The sequence below is a fragment of the Babylonia areolata genome, chromosome 23 (assembly GCF_041734735.1).
Source record: "Babylonia areolata isolate BAREFJ2019XMU chromosome 23, ASM4173473v1, whole genome shotgun sequence".
NCBI classification, from domain to species: Eukaryota; Metazoa; Mollusca; class Gastropoda; order Neogastropoda; family Buccinidae; genus Babylonia; species Babylonia areolata.
Window position 1 is genome coordinate 29,789,646 of NC_134898.1, and position 15,741 is coordinate 29,805,386.

The 15,741-nt window shown below is 40.5% G+C and overlaps 1 protein-coding gene across 2 annotated transcripts; it reads left to right on the plus strand.

Annotated features, from left to right (window-relative positions):
- The first annotated feature begins 592 nt into the window (after window positions 1-592).
- On the plus strand, window positions 593-15,370 carry LOC143297759 (proton-transporting V-type ATPase complex assembly regulator TMEM9-like). 2 transcript variants are annotated; one of them, XM_076610222.1, is made up of 5 exons: window positions 593-757; window positions 2,905-3,008; window positions 4,674-4,776; window positions 5,718-5,849; window positions 9,260-15,370. In XM_076610222.1, the coding sequence occupies exons 1-5, from the start codon at window positions 677-679 to the stop codon at window positions 9,428-9,430; spliced, it is 591 nt and encodes a 196-aa protein (XP_076466337.1). In that variant the 5' UTR covers window positions 593-676; the 3' UTR covers window positions 9,431-15,370. The 2 variants fall into 2 exon arrangements, with proteins under 2 accessions (XP_076466337.1, XP_076466338.1); XM_076610223.1 differs by having other exon boundaries at window positions 5,718-5,840.
- The last annotated feature ends 371 nt before the right edge of the window (window positions 15,371-15,741 follow it).

A 15,741-nucleotide genomic window follows, 5' to 3' on the forward strand; every position in this document is an offset into this window, starting at 1 on the left:
CACACACACACACACACACACACACACACACATATATATATATATATATATATATATATATGTCTATGGTTTAATCGCATTAGGCCGGCCTATACTGACTGCAGGTGGGAAAGATCTAAGCCATATGGTATGGCCCTACATTGCTGTGTGTGTGTTTTTTTCTGAACGGCCATGACTGACGGACTGACATCAATTTGCTGATCACTCTGTTATGATTGATGCATCCTGCGTATTTTCATGTTCATATAACCATCGAACGCTTAAATGGAAAAAGGATATTTAACGTGTGTACTTGATCTGTATACACACAAACTGAAAATTACAAGTTAGTCACTGAGTCACATACCGTTAGTGATCACTATCTAAAAGTAAAATAGTAGGCGGCTATCAAACAAGCCAACCATCCAAAATCGACTACTCTCAAACTCCATGGATAACACATAAACAATGGCAAAACTGCGTGCACGCATGGACCACGAACCTCGATCCCTTCTCTCCGCAAAATAAACATTTTAAGAACAATCGTGCGCTCAGTAAAATTGTTCGCCAAGTGACGATCTGCTTTGTGTATAATAGCAGGTGCGATCTCCATTCATTATGTGAATGATTCGACACTGTGAAGCTCCGTGGGCCAAAACAGTTTTGCGTAACTCAGATAGTTTACAAGCAAATCAGCATGGCAATGGGTCTCTCAGCTCTGAACAGCATAGTTGTGCTTGTTTTTGTTGTTTTCACTGCTTTACCGGATTTTTCAGAGGTGAGGAAGATTATTGACGACTTTTGATTGTTCGACTTGTAGAAATGATGTTCACTCAGTTGAGTCTGCTCTGTTGCAGTCGGTGTTTTCATTCATTTCAGTTCTGTCATCAGTATCACACGGCATCAGATGTATGGGCTTAGACTTTGCTTCAATGTTTATCAAATAGCCACTTATATTACCAGAGTCTTTACCTTAATTGTGTTTGCACTATGATAACGATGGGAAATAGTGTGCATGTGCAGGGAAGGGGGTGGAGACAGGATTGACTCTATTACTATTAGTGTCTATTTTATACGGAGTAATAAATAGGACAGGCGAGTGCCCAAGTGGTCACATCATTGGACTTTTGATCCGAGGGTCTGGGGATCCTGGTAATGTCTGTTGGATTTAGGTGGATACATATGTTTTTTTCTACATGTATTTCATTTACAAGTATTATTATTTCCCCAGAATCACAGGTCAGACATAGTCATAGTGCCTGAACCCTTTTTGTGTGTTATTCGAATGCATAAATCAAAGGCACACATTTAAGATCTTGTAATCAGTATCCTTTTTTTTTCTTTTTTTTTTTTTTTTTTTAGTTCTTGATACAAACACAAGAGTCTATACCCAACATGCACCAGTCGTAACAAAAATCATCAGTAAGCTGATATTGGCCCTGCAATAGAAGATGACAAGACATGACAGGCAGTGATCATGAAGGCAGGAAAGGGCACACATTCGGGAAACATTCATAGGGAAAGAAGGTTGTGTGTGTGTGTGTGTGTGCCTGCGTGTTTGAAAGAAAGGAGAGAACACAAACTGACAAAGGGAAAGTTTTAGAGAGAGAGAGAGATAGTGAGAATGTAAAAAGGATTGCTTGGTTGAAACTTTCATCATCATGATCATGTTTCTACTGAAGAGAGGCCAGTGGAAGGGAGGAGGTGGGGAACACATGTGCAGACTGCATGCAGTGCCACAGCTACCAAACAGTAATCAATCACAGTGATACTCAGTTCAGGGCAACAGTTGTGGGCCTTGTGCATGAGGCACTGTGGACACATACTGGATGATTGATGCATCTGGTGATCGCGTGGCTTTGACAGGAAATGAACTTTACTGCACTGGAGATGTCATGGCAGATTTGGCTAGGCGTCAGACTTCTGATCCAGTTTTCACCAGAGTCTGAGACCCTGTTTTGGCATAGTGTTATATCCTTTGAAAAAGCACTTTACTCCAATTTTTCCTCAGTCCACCGCAGGTGTGAACGGGTATCTGACTTCAGTTTAGGTAGGTTAAAGGGGCAGAAGGAGAGGATCAGGCTCTACCTTCCCTTGCCAAGCTGTTGACACATTGGATATGAATTCACTGCCCCACTGGCTATAAAGGCTATGACTATGAGACCTTAGGCCTTTTAAGTTTGTAGTGTGTACTGGTACTGCTCATGTGTTGAAAGTAAAAAAAACTGCTGCATACTAACAGTTCAAATTAAAATTTGTTTGCTTTTTTCCTTTTTCTTTCTTTTTTTTATATAATTTTTTTCATAATCTGTCATAGAGTTTCAGTGTGTTGCACAGAATACTTCAAATGAATCAAGCAAAGTTTACTATAGCTTCGAATTTCTTAGCTTCTTTTAAATGGAAGTAATTCCATGACAAGACTGAAGACAAGAGGAAATTATTTTTGAAGTTTTTGTGGGGGAAAAACTGTGGTTAAGTTTGTACTTGTAGTTGCAGTAATAATATTACTATTTTATCAATAAATCGGTCAATCCTTTATTGTCCAACACAGAATATTTCAAGACATGCCTTCAGCGAGATCAGTTTTATTTTAAGAAAGAAAAAAATCTATTAGAATAAATTATGAAAAACAAATTTTAAAAAAGCAATAGTCTTTTTACTTTGAACTTTGTGTTTTGAGCCAACTGAAAAAATTACACACTTGCATGAAATGTATTACACACACACACACACACACACACACACACACACACACACACACCACATTTTGACCCACAAAACACATCGCATACATTCATGACAATAATGCAGTATGTAAAGCCAAATTTGGGCAACATTACTATCATTGTTTTCATGATTATCATTACATCACCATCATAATAATTCATCCTCATCATCCTCATCATTATTTTTATGACTTTTCAGCAAGCCAGCTTTGAGGATGTGCGCTGCAAATGTGTGTGTCCGCGTGTGCTGGGAAACAATGGCACGGGACCCGTCTACATTAAAATGGTGGAACCCAATCTCTGGTCAGTAGACAGTGCAGCTGTGGCCGTTCACAGTCTGCATCTGCATCTTTGTCTGTATTCCTTTCGTCTTCTTTACACACACACACACACACACACACACACACAGATGCATACACAGATGCACGCACACACAAGCACATACACACACATGCACACACACACACAGACACACACACATGCACGCACACATACATGCACACACACATTCATGCACGCACACACACACACATGCACGCACAGACATGGCACGCACACACATGCACACACACACACACACATACACACACACACACACGCGCACGCATGCACGCACGCACGCACATACACATGCGCACTCTCACTGTCACTCTCTCTCTTTCTCTCTCTCTCTCCCCTCTCTCTCTCTCCCCCTCTCTCTCTCTCCCTCTCTCTCTCTCTCTCTCTCTCTCTCTCTCTCTCTCTCTCTCTCATGCACACACTTGTAACAGATTGATCTATACATCAACTGTGAAGTGAGTACACTGTGCGTGTATGAAAATAGCAATGAAAGAACCAGCAGCAACAGATGTTGAACTCAAAGGGCATCAGTAATTGACTCTGGAGATAATACATTGTTGTGGCTTCATTAGACTGCTGACGTTGTTACTGTATAATAATTTTGTTGCCCTTTGGTTCAGAATACCAGCTTCATGTCATGTTTGCCGGGCAGGTTTTGTGTGAGGCGTCTACTTTGGGATTGATGAGATCTACCCTGCTTTCTGTAAACTGAGAGTAGTATTCACTGTAATATATTCATATATATATATATATATATATATATATATATATATATACATACATATATATGTATATGAATGATTCATATATTCATAAAAAGAATAATTTACAGATTTTTGTGTGTGTCAAGGAGCCACTACACTTTCTCTGACTCTGTGTGTGTGTGTGTGTGTGTGTGTGTGTGTGTGTGTGTCCCTGTCTGTGTATGTTTAACTGTGTTGTTTCTTGTCAGAAATACTTTTGAATACATTGTCCCAAATGTTTTTGGTACAGTTTAGGAATCTGTACTTTTTTCTTTTTCTTTTTTTCTTTTTTTTTCTTCAGTGTATGAATCACCCTCCCTCCCTCATCCTCCACCCAAAGTTGATAAATTTTGAACATTGAAAAATGATTGTGACATTGAGTCTGTGTTGTGCTCTTCATCCAGGTATTGATGTCAGTTTGGCTTAGCTTTATTGAGATCCATTGTGTATGTTAGCTTGTACATGTGTATGTGTGTGTGTGCTTATGCTTGTGTGTACATATGTTATATATGTGTGTGCTTGTGTGTGTGTTTTTTCTTAATTTGATATCTTTTTAGTATTTTTCTATTGGGTGATATAAGACTATAATGTGTACATGTATGTGGGTGTGCGGTATAAGGGGGTAGAGCATTGATTAAAAGGTGAATGTAAAGATTTAACATCATTTAACATTTTCTCTTGAAATGTGTGCATGTGTATGCATTTGTTTATGAAAATTAAAATGCATATATGTGAGTGTGTGTGTGTGTGTGTGTGTGTGTGTCTTTAATATTCCTGTGTGGTTTGTGTGTATGTACATGTATGTGTTTAATGTTCATTTGTGAGTGTGTGTGTGTACATGTGTTTAATCATGTGTGTATGTGTGTGTGTGTGTGTGTGGTTACAGCCAGTGTGAGTACGTGGTGCCACCTGTGGAGTCCCCTCAGCATATCGACATCTGTCACTACTGCGAGTGCAAGTACGAGAGTCGCAACACCACCACCATAAAGGTAACCCGCTCAGTAGTCGTTCAGATAAGACGATTAACCGACGTTCCATATCTCGCATGCGCTTAGTGCATGAAAAAGAACCCAACGTGTATGAACAGGATGAGAAGATTAACCGAGGATCCATGTCTAGCATGCGCTTTAGTGCACATGAAAGAACCCAACTTGTGTGAACAGTTTCAGTTCCAAGGAGGTGTCAGAGCGTGGGGCTGATCCATATATGCTGCACGACGTGTGCAAGAAAACACAAAGTTAATAATAATAATAATACATAGTTTTTCTATGGCGCGATATCCAGCACCAGTGCTGCTCAAAGCGCCTTACATCATCCAGTTGACTATAAACATGCCTTAAAAAACACATCAACCGCTATCTGACAATGGAAAACATCCAATTGATGCCTGACCTGCACCTAAACCCAGTGCACTGGTCAGGCTTTGTTTGTTTGTTTTTTCTTTTATTTCTTCTTGTTGTTTTTCCACTGTGATTGTGTGGGCTGTGTGTTTCAGTTTTTTTTTCTTTCGCTCTTTCTTATTGGGTTTTTTTAATTGTGTGAACTGTATGATAGCCAGTTTGTGTGGGACTATGACGGTTGACCACACAAGCAGCAGAGGAGGCAACTGCTGTCCTGAGTCTCTGGAATTTGGTTATGGTGGAGAGTGTGTTTTGCACAGGTTACATGGAGCGTGTGTGCATTGTGTGTGTGTCTTGCACAGGTTACTTGGAGTATGTGTTGTGTGTGTCTTGCACAGGTTACATGGAGCATGTGTTGTGTGTGTCTTGCACAGGTTACGTGGAGTGTGTGTGTGTTGTGTGTGTCTTGCACAGGTTACATGGAGCATGTCTGTGTTGTGTGTGTGTCTTGCACAGGTTACATGGAGTGTGTGTGTGTTGTGTGTGTCTCACACACGTTACATGGAGCGTGTGTGCGTTGTGCGTTTCAGGTGGTGGTGATCTTCATCATCTGCGTGGTGTCGCTGCTGTTTGTGTACATGCTGTTCCTGCTGTGTCTGGACCCCCTCATCCAGCGTCGTCCGGCCAGCTACAGCCAGCACACGGATGAGGAGGTGAATTTGGTAACCACACTGCTGCTGCCGCGGCTTTTCTTCCTCTTTTTTTGTGTGTTATGAATTCAATCGCTGTTTATCATGTTTGATTGACGTCATGCTTTTGGGTACGGTCCCCTCCTGCCCCCCTCCCTCAGGACTTGTGATAAGTTCGGAGTCTTTTTTTCGGTACTTGTGATAAGTTCAAAAATTTTATTGTTATTGGTACTTGTGATAATTTCATAGTCTTATTGTTGATGCATGTGATCAGTTCAAAATCTTATCAGTACCTCCCTCAGGGCTTGTGATGAGTTCAAAGTCTTTTCGGTACTTGTGATAAGTTCAAAAATTTTATTGTTATTGGTACTTGTGATAATTTCATAGTCTTATCGCTGATGCATGTGATCAGTTCAAAATCTTATTAGTGCATGTGATCAGTTCAAAATCTTATTGGTACATGTGGTCAGTTGAAAATTTTATTGTTATTGGCACTTGTGAGCTATATTGATGCTTGTGATCAGGTTGAAATCTTGATATTATTTATACTTGTGCTCATTCAAAATATTGTCATTATTTACACTTCTGATCAGTTTAAAATATTATTGATTTTTTTATGCTTGTGGTGTTGGGGATCTTATTACTGATACTTCTGATAAATTCAAAGTGTTATTATTACGAATACTTGTGATAAGTTCAAAATCATATTATTATTCATACTTGTGGTGAGATCAAAATCTTTTTTGATAACTTCTGATAAGATCAAAATCTTATTATTTATACTTCTGATCAGTTCAGAATCTTATCACTATTGATGCTTTTGATGAGTTTGAGATCTTACTATTTTGATGCTTCTGATTGTTTTAGATATCATCATTCATACTTCTGTTAACTCCAAAATCTTAATATCATTGATAATTATATTGCACCTATCTCCATTCAGAGACCAGGCTTTAAGCACCTGAATTGACACAGAGTCATTTGCACAGCAGGCTGCCTACCTGGGTAGAGGTGACTTCAGAAATGCCTTAAGGGGCTCATTATTCGTTTACCCATGGCATTCAGTCAGGCTTCAGTCACACACACACACACACACACACACACACACACACACTCACATGCATATATTAGAGTGGATTTTACATGGAAAATATTCTTCTGCAGCCTTTTGGAGGTACAAGTCACTCTGTTAACATAATTCTAACGGGTCACAGACAAACTTCAGAGGGTCACTAAGTTTAGTGCTTCTGCACATCCTAACCCAATCTGCATTGTCACACACATACAAAGGCAGGCATTGCTTCCAGTCATAATCGTCAGGGTTTCTGGGTAAAAAAATTGGTGAATGGCAAGAACTTTTCTCAGTAGATGATGATCCTGGAGTCACACTGAAACTCCAGTTCACAGGAGGGGGGGGGGGGGGGGGATCAATTGAAACAGCTGTCTTTTCACATGCCTGCCCTCTGTGTGTGTGTGTGTGTGTGTTCCTGAAGGACATGTCCACCCCATGTGGATTTTTTTTTTTTTTTTTTTTTTTTTTTTTTGAGGGGGGTTGGGGGGAAGTGGGGGGAGGCACAATCGAACCAAGCAGCTGTCTATACATCTGATTGCCCTCTGTGTGTGTGTGCATGTGTGTGTGTGTGTTCTTGGAGGACATACCCACTCCTTGTGGAAAACAAAAAAAAAACAAAAAAAAAAAAAAATTTAAATTTAACCCCTAGGCTGCCTTTCTGACGAGATAACTCGTCATGGAAAGCATGTATGCTTCGCTGCCACAATGACGAGATAACTCGTCATCGAAATATTCTGACTTTTCCCTGCTTTGCATTCAGTTCGTTGACAAAAATGCTGGTAGCTTTAGCTTGGGGAATCTTTCTAGATTCTATTCATAGCTAGAAACACCATCTGCGTCATAAGGCAGTCCTTTATTTGAACGTTTTGGTTGGGTTACTGGCCGCAGTCTTTGCCTGGCTCCTCTCCTCGCTTGCTCAACAAAATGTCGGACTGACTCCGTGCTCAAGACATGCGCTCGTGGCGAACTAAATCAACCAAGATTACTTTCTTTAGCTGATGCTCAGAAAGAATTGGAGCAAAATTCAAAGGAGAAGACAGTGGTGAACATTTATAGGACGATTTGATAGAAAATAAAGGGAGCAATCAAGAGAGTGGCCAAGATGCGACTATCAGTGAGTGATGCCGGCTGTTTAACTCTAGCAGACGACAGGTCACCGAATTTTTAGCAGGACGCCGTATGAGCTATTTTCTTGGCACTCAGCCAACGCGGTCTGATGAGAACTGGATGAAGTGACCGTGTGAGAGGGGTGAAGAGGAGGGGGGTGGAGACTGAGGGGGCGTGGCCTCACATCCATATTATCACTTGCAGAAGTCACAATGCATCTATTTCTTTCTTTTCTGGTTGTTCTAGTATGATTTTGTGTGTGCAGATGTCCATTTGTCCAGAAAATTATATTTTTGTGCAAATTACCTGACTAATGTTTGTAATGAACAAGTTGAAAATGTGAAAAAAAACAAAACCCCACTGATTTCAAAACAACAGCATGTCACTTAAAATATATATAATGGGAAAACATCATGTGTTTTTGTTTTCTTTATTCATTTCCATTTCAGAAAATGTATACTTTTATGGGTCTTTTTCCAATAACAAAGAGCACAGAATTTTTTGAAAATTTATACCCATTTTTTGTGAAAAAACCCTGGCAAATAGATTTCACTTAAATCTTATTTTCCTGGCAGCGAAAGGGTTAAGGGGAGTTTGGAGTGGTGTGTGGGAGGGGAATCAATCCAGACAGCTGTCTGTACACCTGCCTGCACCTTGTTGTTGTGTGTGCATGTTCTAGGACATATCCACACCATGTGGAAAACACAAAAAAATGTGGGTGGGGTGTGGGGGTGGGATCAGTCCTAACAGCTGTCTTTACGCCTTCCTGCCCTGTGTGTGTGTGTGTGCATGCATGCGAGTGTGCATTTGTGTGTGTGTGTGTACATGCATGCGAGTGTGCATTTGTGTGTGAGTGTGTGTATTTAGGTGTGTTCTTGCAAGACATATCCAATAAAAAAAAAACCTATGGAGTGGGGGAGGATCAATCCAAACAGCTGTCTATACACTTGCCTGCCTTGTGTGTATGTGTGTGCATGTGTATTGTGTGTATTCTAGGAGGACATATTCACTCCATGAGTTAAAACAAAGAAAAATTCAGTGGGGATGGGGTGGGAGGTGGGGCGCAGGCAAGATGGGGGAAGGGGGTAATAGGAATAAATCCAAACAGATGTCTATACACCTGCTTGCCCCCTCTGTGTGTGTGTGTGGAATCGATCCAAACGCTATCTATACACCTGCTTGCCCCCTGTGTGTGTGTGTGTGTGTGTGTGTGGAATCAATCCAAACGCTATCTATACACCTGCTTGCCCTCTGTGTCAAACAGGAGGACATGTCCACGCCCCAGGTGTCGCAGATGGAGCCCACCACTGCCGCCGCCGCCGCGGCCCGGCAGCGGTCACTGCTGAACCGCATGACGGACGAGCAGAAGAAGTGGAAGGGCACAGTGCAGGAGCAGCGCCGCAACATCTACGACCGTCACACCATGCTGAACTAACCAGTACAGTGCAGTGCAGTGCCTCGCCCTGCCTCCTTCACCCCAACGTCGTCCCTGTTCTGTGCTCTCTGTCTCTGTCTCTGTCTCCATCTGTGTCTCACTTCTCTCTTTTTCTCTCCCTTGTGCAGTGCAGTGCCTCATCCTGACCCCCCCGACCTCCCCAACCCCTCCGCCCCCCACATCCTTGTGCTATGTTCTCTCTCTCTCTGTCTCTGTCTCTCTCTTCTGTCTGTCTTCTCTCTCTCTCTCTGTCTGTCACTCTCTTCCCTCTGTCTTTGCCGCTGTCTCTCTCTTTCACTCTCTCAGTCTCTCTCTTTGTGCCTCTTTCTCTCGTTCTCTGCTTCTCTCTATCTTCCTATCTGTCTCCCTCTCTCTGTCCTTGTCTCTCTCTCTGTCTTTTTCATTTCTCTCTGTCTCTTTCTATCTCTCTGCTTCTCTCTCTGTTTCTCTCTCTCGCTCTCTGTCTCTCTTTCAATTCCATGTGTACCCCCTTTTAAGGAGCTATGGCCTATATGAATAAAACGTCTACATCTCTGTCTCTGTCTCTCTCTCTCTTTCCTCTCTCTCTCTTCCCTCTCTCTCTCTCTCCCCTCTCTCTCTCTGTCTCTCTCTCTGTCTCTCCCTCTCTCTGCCTCTTTCTCTCTCTCCCTCAACCCCCCCCCCTCTCTCTCACTCCATCTCTCTCTCTCTCTCTCTGTCTCTCTCTGCCTCTGTCTCTCTTTCTCTCTCATTTCCTTTTTCTCTGTCTCTCTCTCACTCTCTCCACCCAGTCACCCTTAACAAGATCTTTCCACCCTATCCCTCCACATTTCTTCCCATCCTCATTGGGTTGTGTTTCTGTCGGGCAGTTGTTGTTGTTTTTTTGCAACGTCTACAACTGTCACACCATGCTGAACCAAGCGGTGCAGTGCAGTGCCTCATCCTGCCCCCCACACCCCCCACCCCCACCTCATCCCAGGGCTGTGCTCTCTCTGTCTCTGTCTCTTTCTGTCTCTGTCTCTCTGTCTCTGTCTCTCTGTCATTGTCCTTAACCAGTTCTTTTCACCAGCCACACCTCCATCTCCCCCCAATTACCCACCCACAACCTCCTCCCGCTAACTCCCACCCCTGCCTCCATCTCCCCCCAATTACCCACCCACAACCTCCTCCCGCTAACTCCTACCCCTGCCTCCATCTCCCCCCAATTACCCACCCACAACCTCCTCCCGCTAACTCCTACCCCTGCCTCCAGCTCCCCCTAATTACCCACCCACAACCTCCTCCCGCTAACTGAGTAACTCCCACCCCTGCTGTCCTCCCCTCCTCCCCTGATCTGTGTGTCCTGTTTTGACTTGTAGTTTCCCCCCCACCCCAGTTTGAAAGCAAATTGCAGTGTGATGATTTAGCATACATGTACGTGTGCACGCGTGTGTAAACCCCTCCCTCTGCCCCCTAACACTCCCTGCTTGTTGGTGGTGTGTCGTCTTCTCCCTGATGCTCCAGACAAGGAGGTAGTTTGATTTGTTACACTTCAAAGGAAAGACTCAGAAAATTCAAATGAATAAGAAATGTTCCCTTCCTTGTCTTTCCCTCCTATCTCTTGTCGGTTTTATGACTGGAAAATTGTTGTGGTGATAGATTGTAGGATATTGCAATCAGATATTGATTGCTAGGAAGTAGCAAAAGATACCACAGGAGATGTTGAATCAAATATGATAGTTTAAATGAAATTCAGTGTATGTAAATGAAATATGATATTGAATTTGTTTTTGAAATTATGATATAACAATTCAGTGGGTTTTTTCCTTTTGGAGAATTAAAATATCAGCTATCTGTGATAGATTTTCAGCCAGCTGTGATGAGAAACATGTCTGCTGTGTGTAGAGGAAAACAGGACACATGCTGCACACAGGCATACATACGGTAAAACAACACAGATAATAATACTACTACTAATAATAATGGTATTTATATCGCACTGAATCTTGTGCAGAGACAAATCAAAGCGCTTTCGCACCAGTCATTCACACGCATGCATAACTCTAAAACTGTAGAAACTAAAGACAAGGAAGGGCAGGCAAGGGAGGCTATTTTGGGAAGAGGTGGGTTTTAAGAAAAGGAAGAAAAAATAAAAAGAATGGAGAATGATTTCATCTAATCTTCGAAAGTCCTTTTCCGGTCATGACTGAGCCTATTATTATTTGATGAAACATGAGACAAATGTTGCAAATAGACGGACATATAATGTAGTAGATAGAGAGATAGTAGATGTTTGTGTGTACAGATGGGCATTCACCTGTTGATGTATTTTTGATTTGTAGTCATCAGTTTTGATATTTTTGACATTGTGATGCTGATAGAGAGAGGCAACATGGCAGAATCGATTAGGCGTTGGACCTCTTATTAAGTGTTCACCAGCATACTGATAGGCTGCATTGGTAATACTGGTAGGTGTTTTGGTTGACAGAATGTCAGATTTTTTGTTGTGGACAGTGGTAGACAATCATTGATTTTGAGGAATGGATTTAGAATTTTGCCACAATGATAAACGTTAAAAGTTCAGTATTGGTGGGTAATTTCACAGTGTACCGTGTGTGATATGAGTGTAGTCTCATGTTAATGTTATAATTCTAAAGCAGCAGTAATCAGTGTTGACATGCCTTTTGTTTATAATTCAGACTACTGATCAGCACAGTTCCTACAAGAAATACAGGTAGTTGCTATAGTGATAATTAGTAGTAATAACAGTATGTTGGCACCGAGGTAAATGGTTAGAGAAATCTCTGGTTGTAGATCTGACTTGTCAAAAGAAAACTTAGAAAATGGGGTTAACTTTTTAACTCCTTCTCTCACACAGGCTCAGATCTGACATGTCAAAGGTAATATTGATTAAATGTTGACTCTTTCTCTTACAAGGACGTAGATCTGATTCAGATCAAAGAAATTGTTCTTAAATGTTAACTCTTCATCTTGCAATGACTGAGAGTTGACTTGTGAAAAGAAATCGCAAAGAAACGTTCACTCATGTTGTGCAAAAGACTTTGAAAGGCAAACATTGGGTGTGACGACTCCGAGGAAGGGAAGCAACTGCGGATTCTTCATATCGTTTCTTGGGTTACTTCCCTTTTGAAATTTGCAATTACAGACGGTCACTGGTGATAGAATCTCCTCACTCAATGTCATATAGTATTGCAGTGACTTCTCTTTCATCAGGTGGGGACTGGGGAAATGAAATGAAACAAAATTAAATTAAAAACGGTTGGCACAGAAGAAAGTGTTGAGAGAAGCAGGAGGTGAATTTTGTTTTTGGTCAGGCATAATGAATAATGAATGTAATCCCTGATCCACTATAATTTACTCTCTGTGAGGGGCAAAAAAAAGCAAGTTTTGTAGAATAGTGTAGGTGTATAGTATGTAATGATGACGAAATGTGACCGTGGTGTTGTCGGACTGTGTTTGATGTGTGTTTGGCTAAACACTGTCACAGAGGCTGATCAACACCGCTGTGTCTAGACACAGATGTGCATAAATGTTGTGATATTTCCCATGATAATGGGCTGTGTGTGTGTGTGTCAGTGTTTTGCTCTTGTTTTATTTCCAGTTTAATGCATTCCAACTCTTTGGCTTGATTGCGGTTTGAAATGACCGTGATGAATGTTACTACACTGTTCACATCGGTTCATGAATTGTAATATTTACCCTTTTCTACATGCATTCTTGTTTGTTTTTAATTTGTGCAGTTCTAGTTCTGTATAAAATCTAAGATTTATTGATTATTTTTTCTGATGAATTATTCATGAGTCACTTCATTTGTTATTGTTGTTGCATTTGTTGTTGTTTTTGTTTTTGCTTTTTGTTGTTTTTTGTTTGTTTGTTTGTTTTAATTTTGTAGTGTTTATGTTTGGGTTTTTCTGCTGATTAAAGTGTGTACTTTTTTTTCTTCTTTTTCTTTCAGTGAATGTCAAATATTATGACAAATATTTATGCACAGTGTAAGACATCAATAGCCTAAGTGTCTGATCATCAGGGTGGATAGGGTACATTTGCATGACTAGTATTAGCATTATGTGTTATGTTTGTTCATGTGAGGGTTTATTTTTTAAGATGGTTATGGGGTGTGTTTCTTTGGATTGGCTGAATACACACGTGCACATTGTATCCATTTCCACAACTGGCTATTCTATTTTGCAAATAGTATGGCTTAGTCATCACCAATCTCCAATTTTCAGTATTGCTGTAGTGTTATTGTTTAATTTGTTCTTCAACCATCTTAATTTAAATTTGTTTTTTTGTGGGTGTGGGTGGGTGTATCTGTGTGTGTGCGTGTGCATGTGTTTGTTGTATTGGTGTGTGTGTGTGTGTGTGTGTGTGTGTGTGGTGAAAGTGAGAGTTGAGCACTGGAAGAAGAGTGACTGGATTCTTGATTTGGTTACTGACTGTATGTCAGTCAGAAACACATTACTGATTGTATGTCAGTCAGAAACACATTACTGATTGTATGTCAGTCAGAAACACATTACTGATTGTATGTCAGTCAGAAACACATTACTGATTGTATGTCAGTCAGAAACACATTACTGACTGTATGTCAGTCAGAAAAATCTTACATGTCAAATTGTCTCCTGAATGATGGAGGACAAGACCAGGAAATCACTGTTTTTCAGTCATTCAGATAATAAATACACTTCATTAAACCACATTGGAATTAACTTGTACAGTTACATGAACATTTGACATGATTAAATAAAATACATAAAAAAAACGAAAATGTTAAAAACAGAAATCAAAATGGAAAAAAGTCATAAAATTGGGTTTTTTATATTTTTTTTATTGACAATGAAAGAGGAAAACTCTTTTGTTATTTTTTACTTTGAAACTGCCTGATGAGATGTGTTCAGTTCAGTCGTCAAATTAAACAGTGCGGTAAAACATGGAATTGTTTACATGAATTGCCAAGGAACATGGTTGCAGAAATCATTTCTGTGTGAACAGTGTTGTTCAAACAGTATTTGAATAGTCTACAAGAGAATGGTGTTTGGAACAGGATATAATTTATACCAAAGATGTCAGAAATAATGAGTATTCACTGAAAGTCTAGTCAGTAATAATGATAATGATTTGCAATGTATGGACACCACAGGTGACAGAACGGCTAAGACACTTATCTGTCAATACAGTGTCCATGAGAGTCTCGGTTAGAATCCCGGTCTCACCCTGTCTCCCAAGTTTGACTGGAAAATCAAACTGAGAGTCTGTTCATTTGGATGAGATGATAAACCGAGGTCCCAAGTGCAACACACACCAGGCCCTGAAAAGGAACCTGTTTTACTAAAGTGGCTGACTTTATAACAGTGACACTCGACAAAGTCTCCACACAGACACAGAAATCAAGGCTTTTGGGTCTGTACTCTCAGACTTTTACTGCATTCTTTTTTGTGTGTGTTTGAGTTGGTGTGTGCATGTTCAAGGTTTTTTTTTTTTTTCTTTTTTAATACTTTTTAATGTGCATGTGTTTGGGAGCCAGTGTTCTGATCTGTAATGACTGATTCATGGCGTATGTATCTGGTTTAAATGGGGCATGAAGAAGAGCATTGTATCATAGCAACAAGCAGAGATCTGATTGATTGTGTGGTTGATTGGCCATGCCTGTTTTCTCATTGTGCTGCTGTTGTGTAGTGTGTATATTATGGTGTTTATTTATTTATCTCAGACTGGCTTGTTTGGATATGCTCACGTGATGATGATATGGTTAGAATTCTTCTTTTCCACATGTGTAGATGTGTTGGATATTATTTCTACATCAGGAGAATCCAGCCGTATACAGAAACAGTAAATATTACAGTGGTGCATGTCAGTAGTGTCCTGGAATTCCCCACATGTGTGCAGTGTGGCTGCTGTAGTAAGATTTCAGCCATTTGTAGAATGGCATTTGTTGTATACTCAATAGAACTATAAATGTAATTAACTTTGTGTGTGTGTGAAAGAGATAAAGTGTGTGTGTGTGTGTGTGTGTGTGTGTGTGTGCATACAATCTGCATCACACGAACAAATAAGATATATAAACAAAACAACAACAAAAACAACAGTAGCCGCAACCAGTAGCAAAAATACTAGAACTGACACATTCATGCATACAGATGCACACAAACCAAACAACTACAATGATGCCTGAAGTCAAATGATTTATTTACATAAAATATATATATATTTTTTTATACTTACACATATTTATGTACACACGATGTACATGCACACAATGTTCACACATCTGCATACTGAATGGAAATGAGAGATGATTTACACTCCTCTGTCTGAGGTGGGATCTACAGATT

What these genes read in the sequence shown, in the direction of transcription:
- LOC143297759 (XM_076610222.1), top strand. Translation starts at nt 677, where the DNA reads ATGGCAATGGGTCTCTCAGCTCTGAACAGCATAGTTGTGCTTGTTTTT. An exon ending in CTTTACCGGATTTTTCAGAG is followed by an intron (nt 758 to 2,904) that starts GTGAGGAAGATT and finishes ATGACTTTTCAG; the next exon opens with CAAGCCAGCTTTGAGGATGT. An exon ending in CGGATGAGGAGGTGAATTTG is followed by an intron (nt 5,850 to 9,259) that starts GTAACCACACTG and finishes TGTGTCAAACAG; the next exon opens with GAGGACATGTCCACGCCCCA.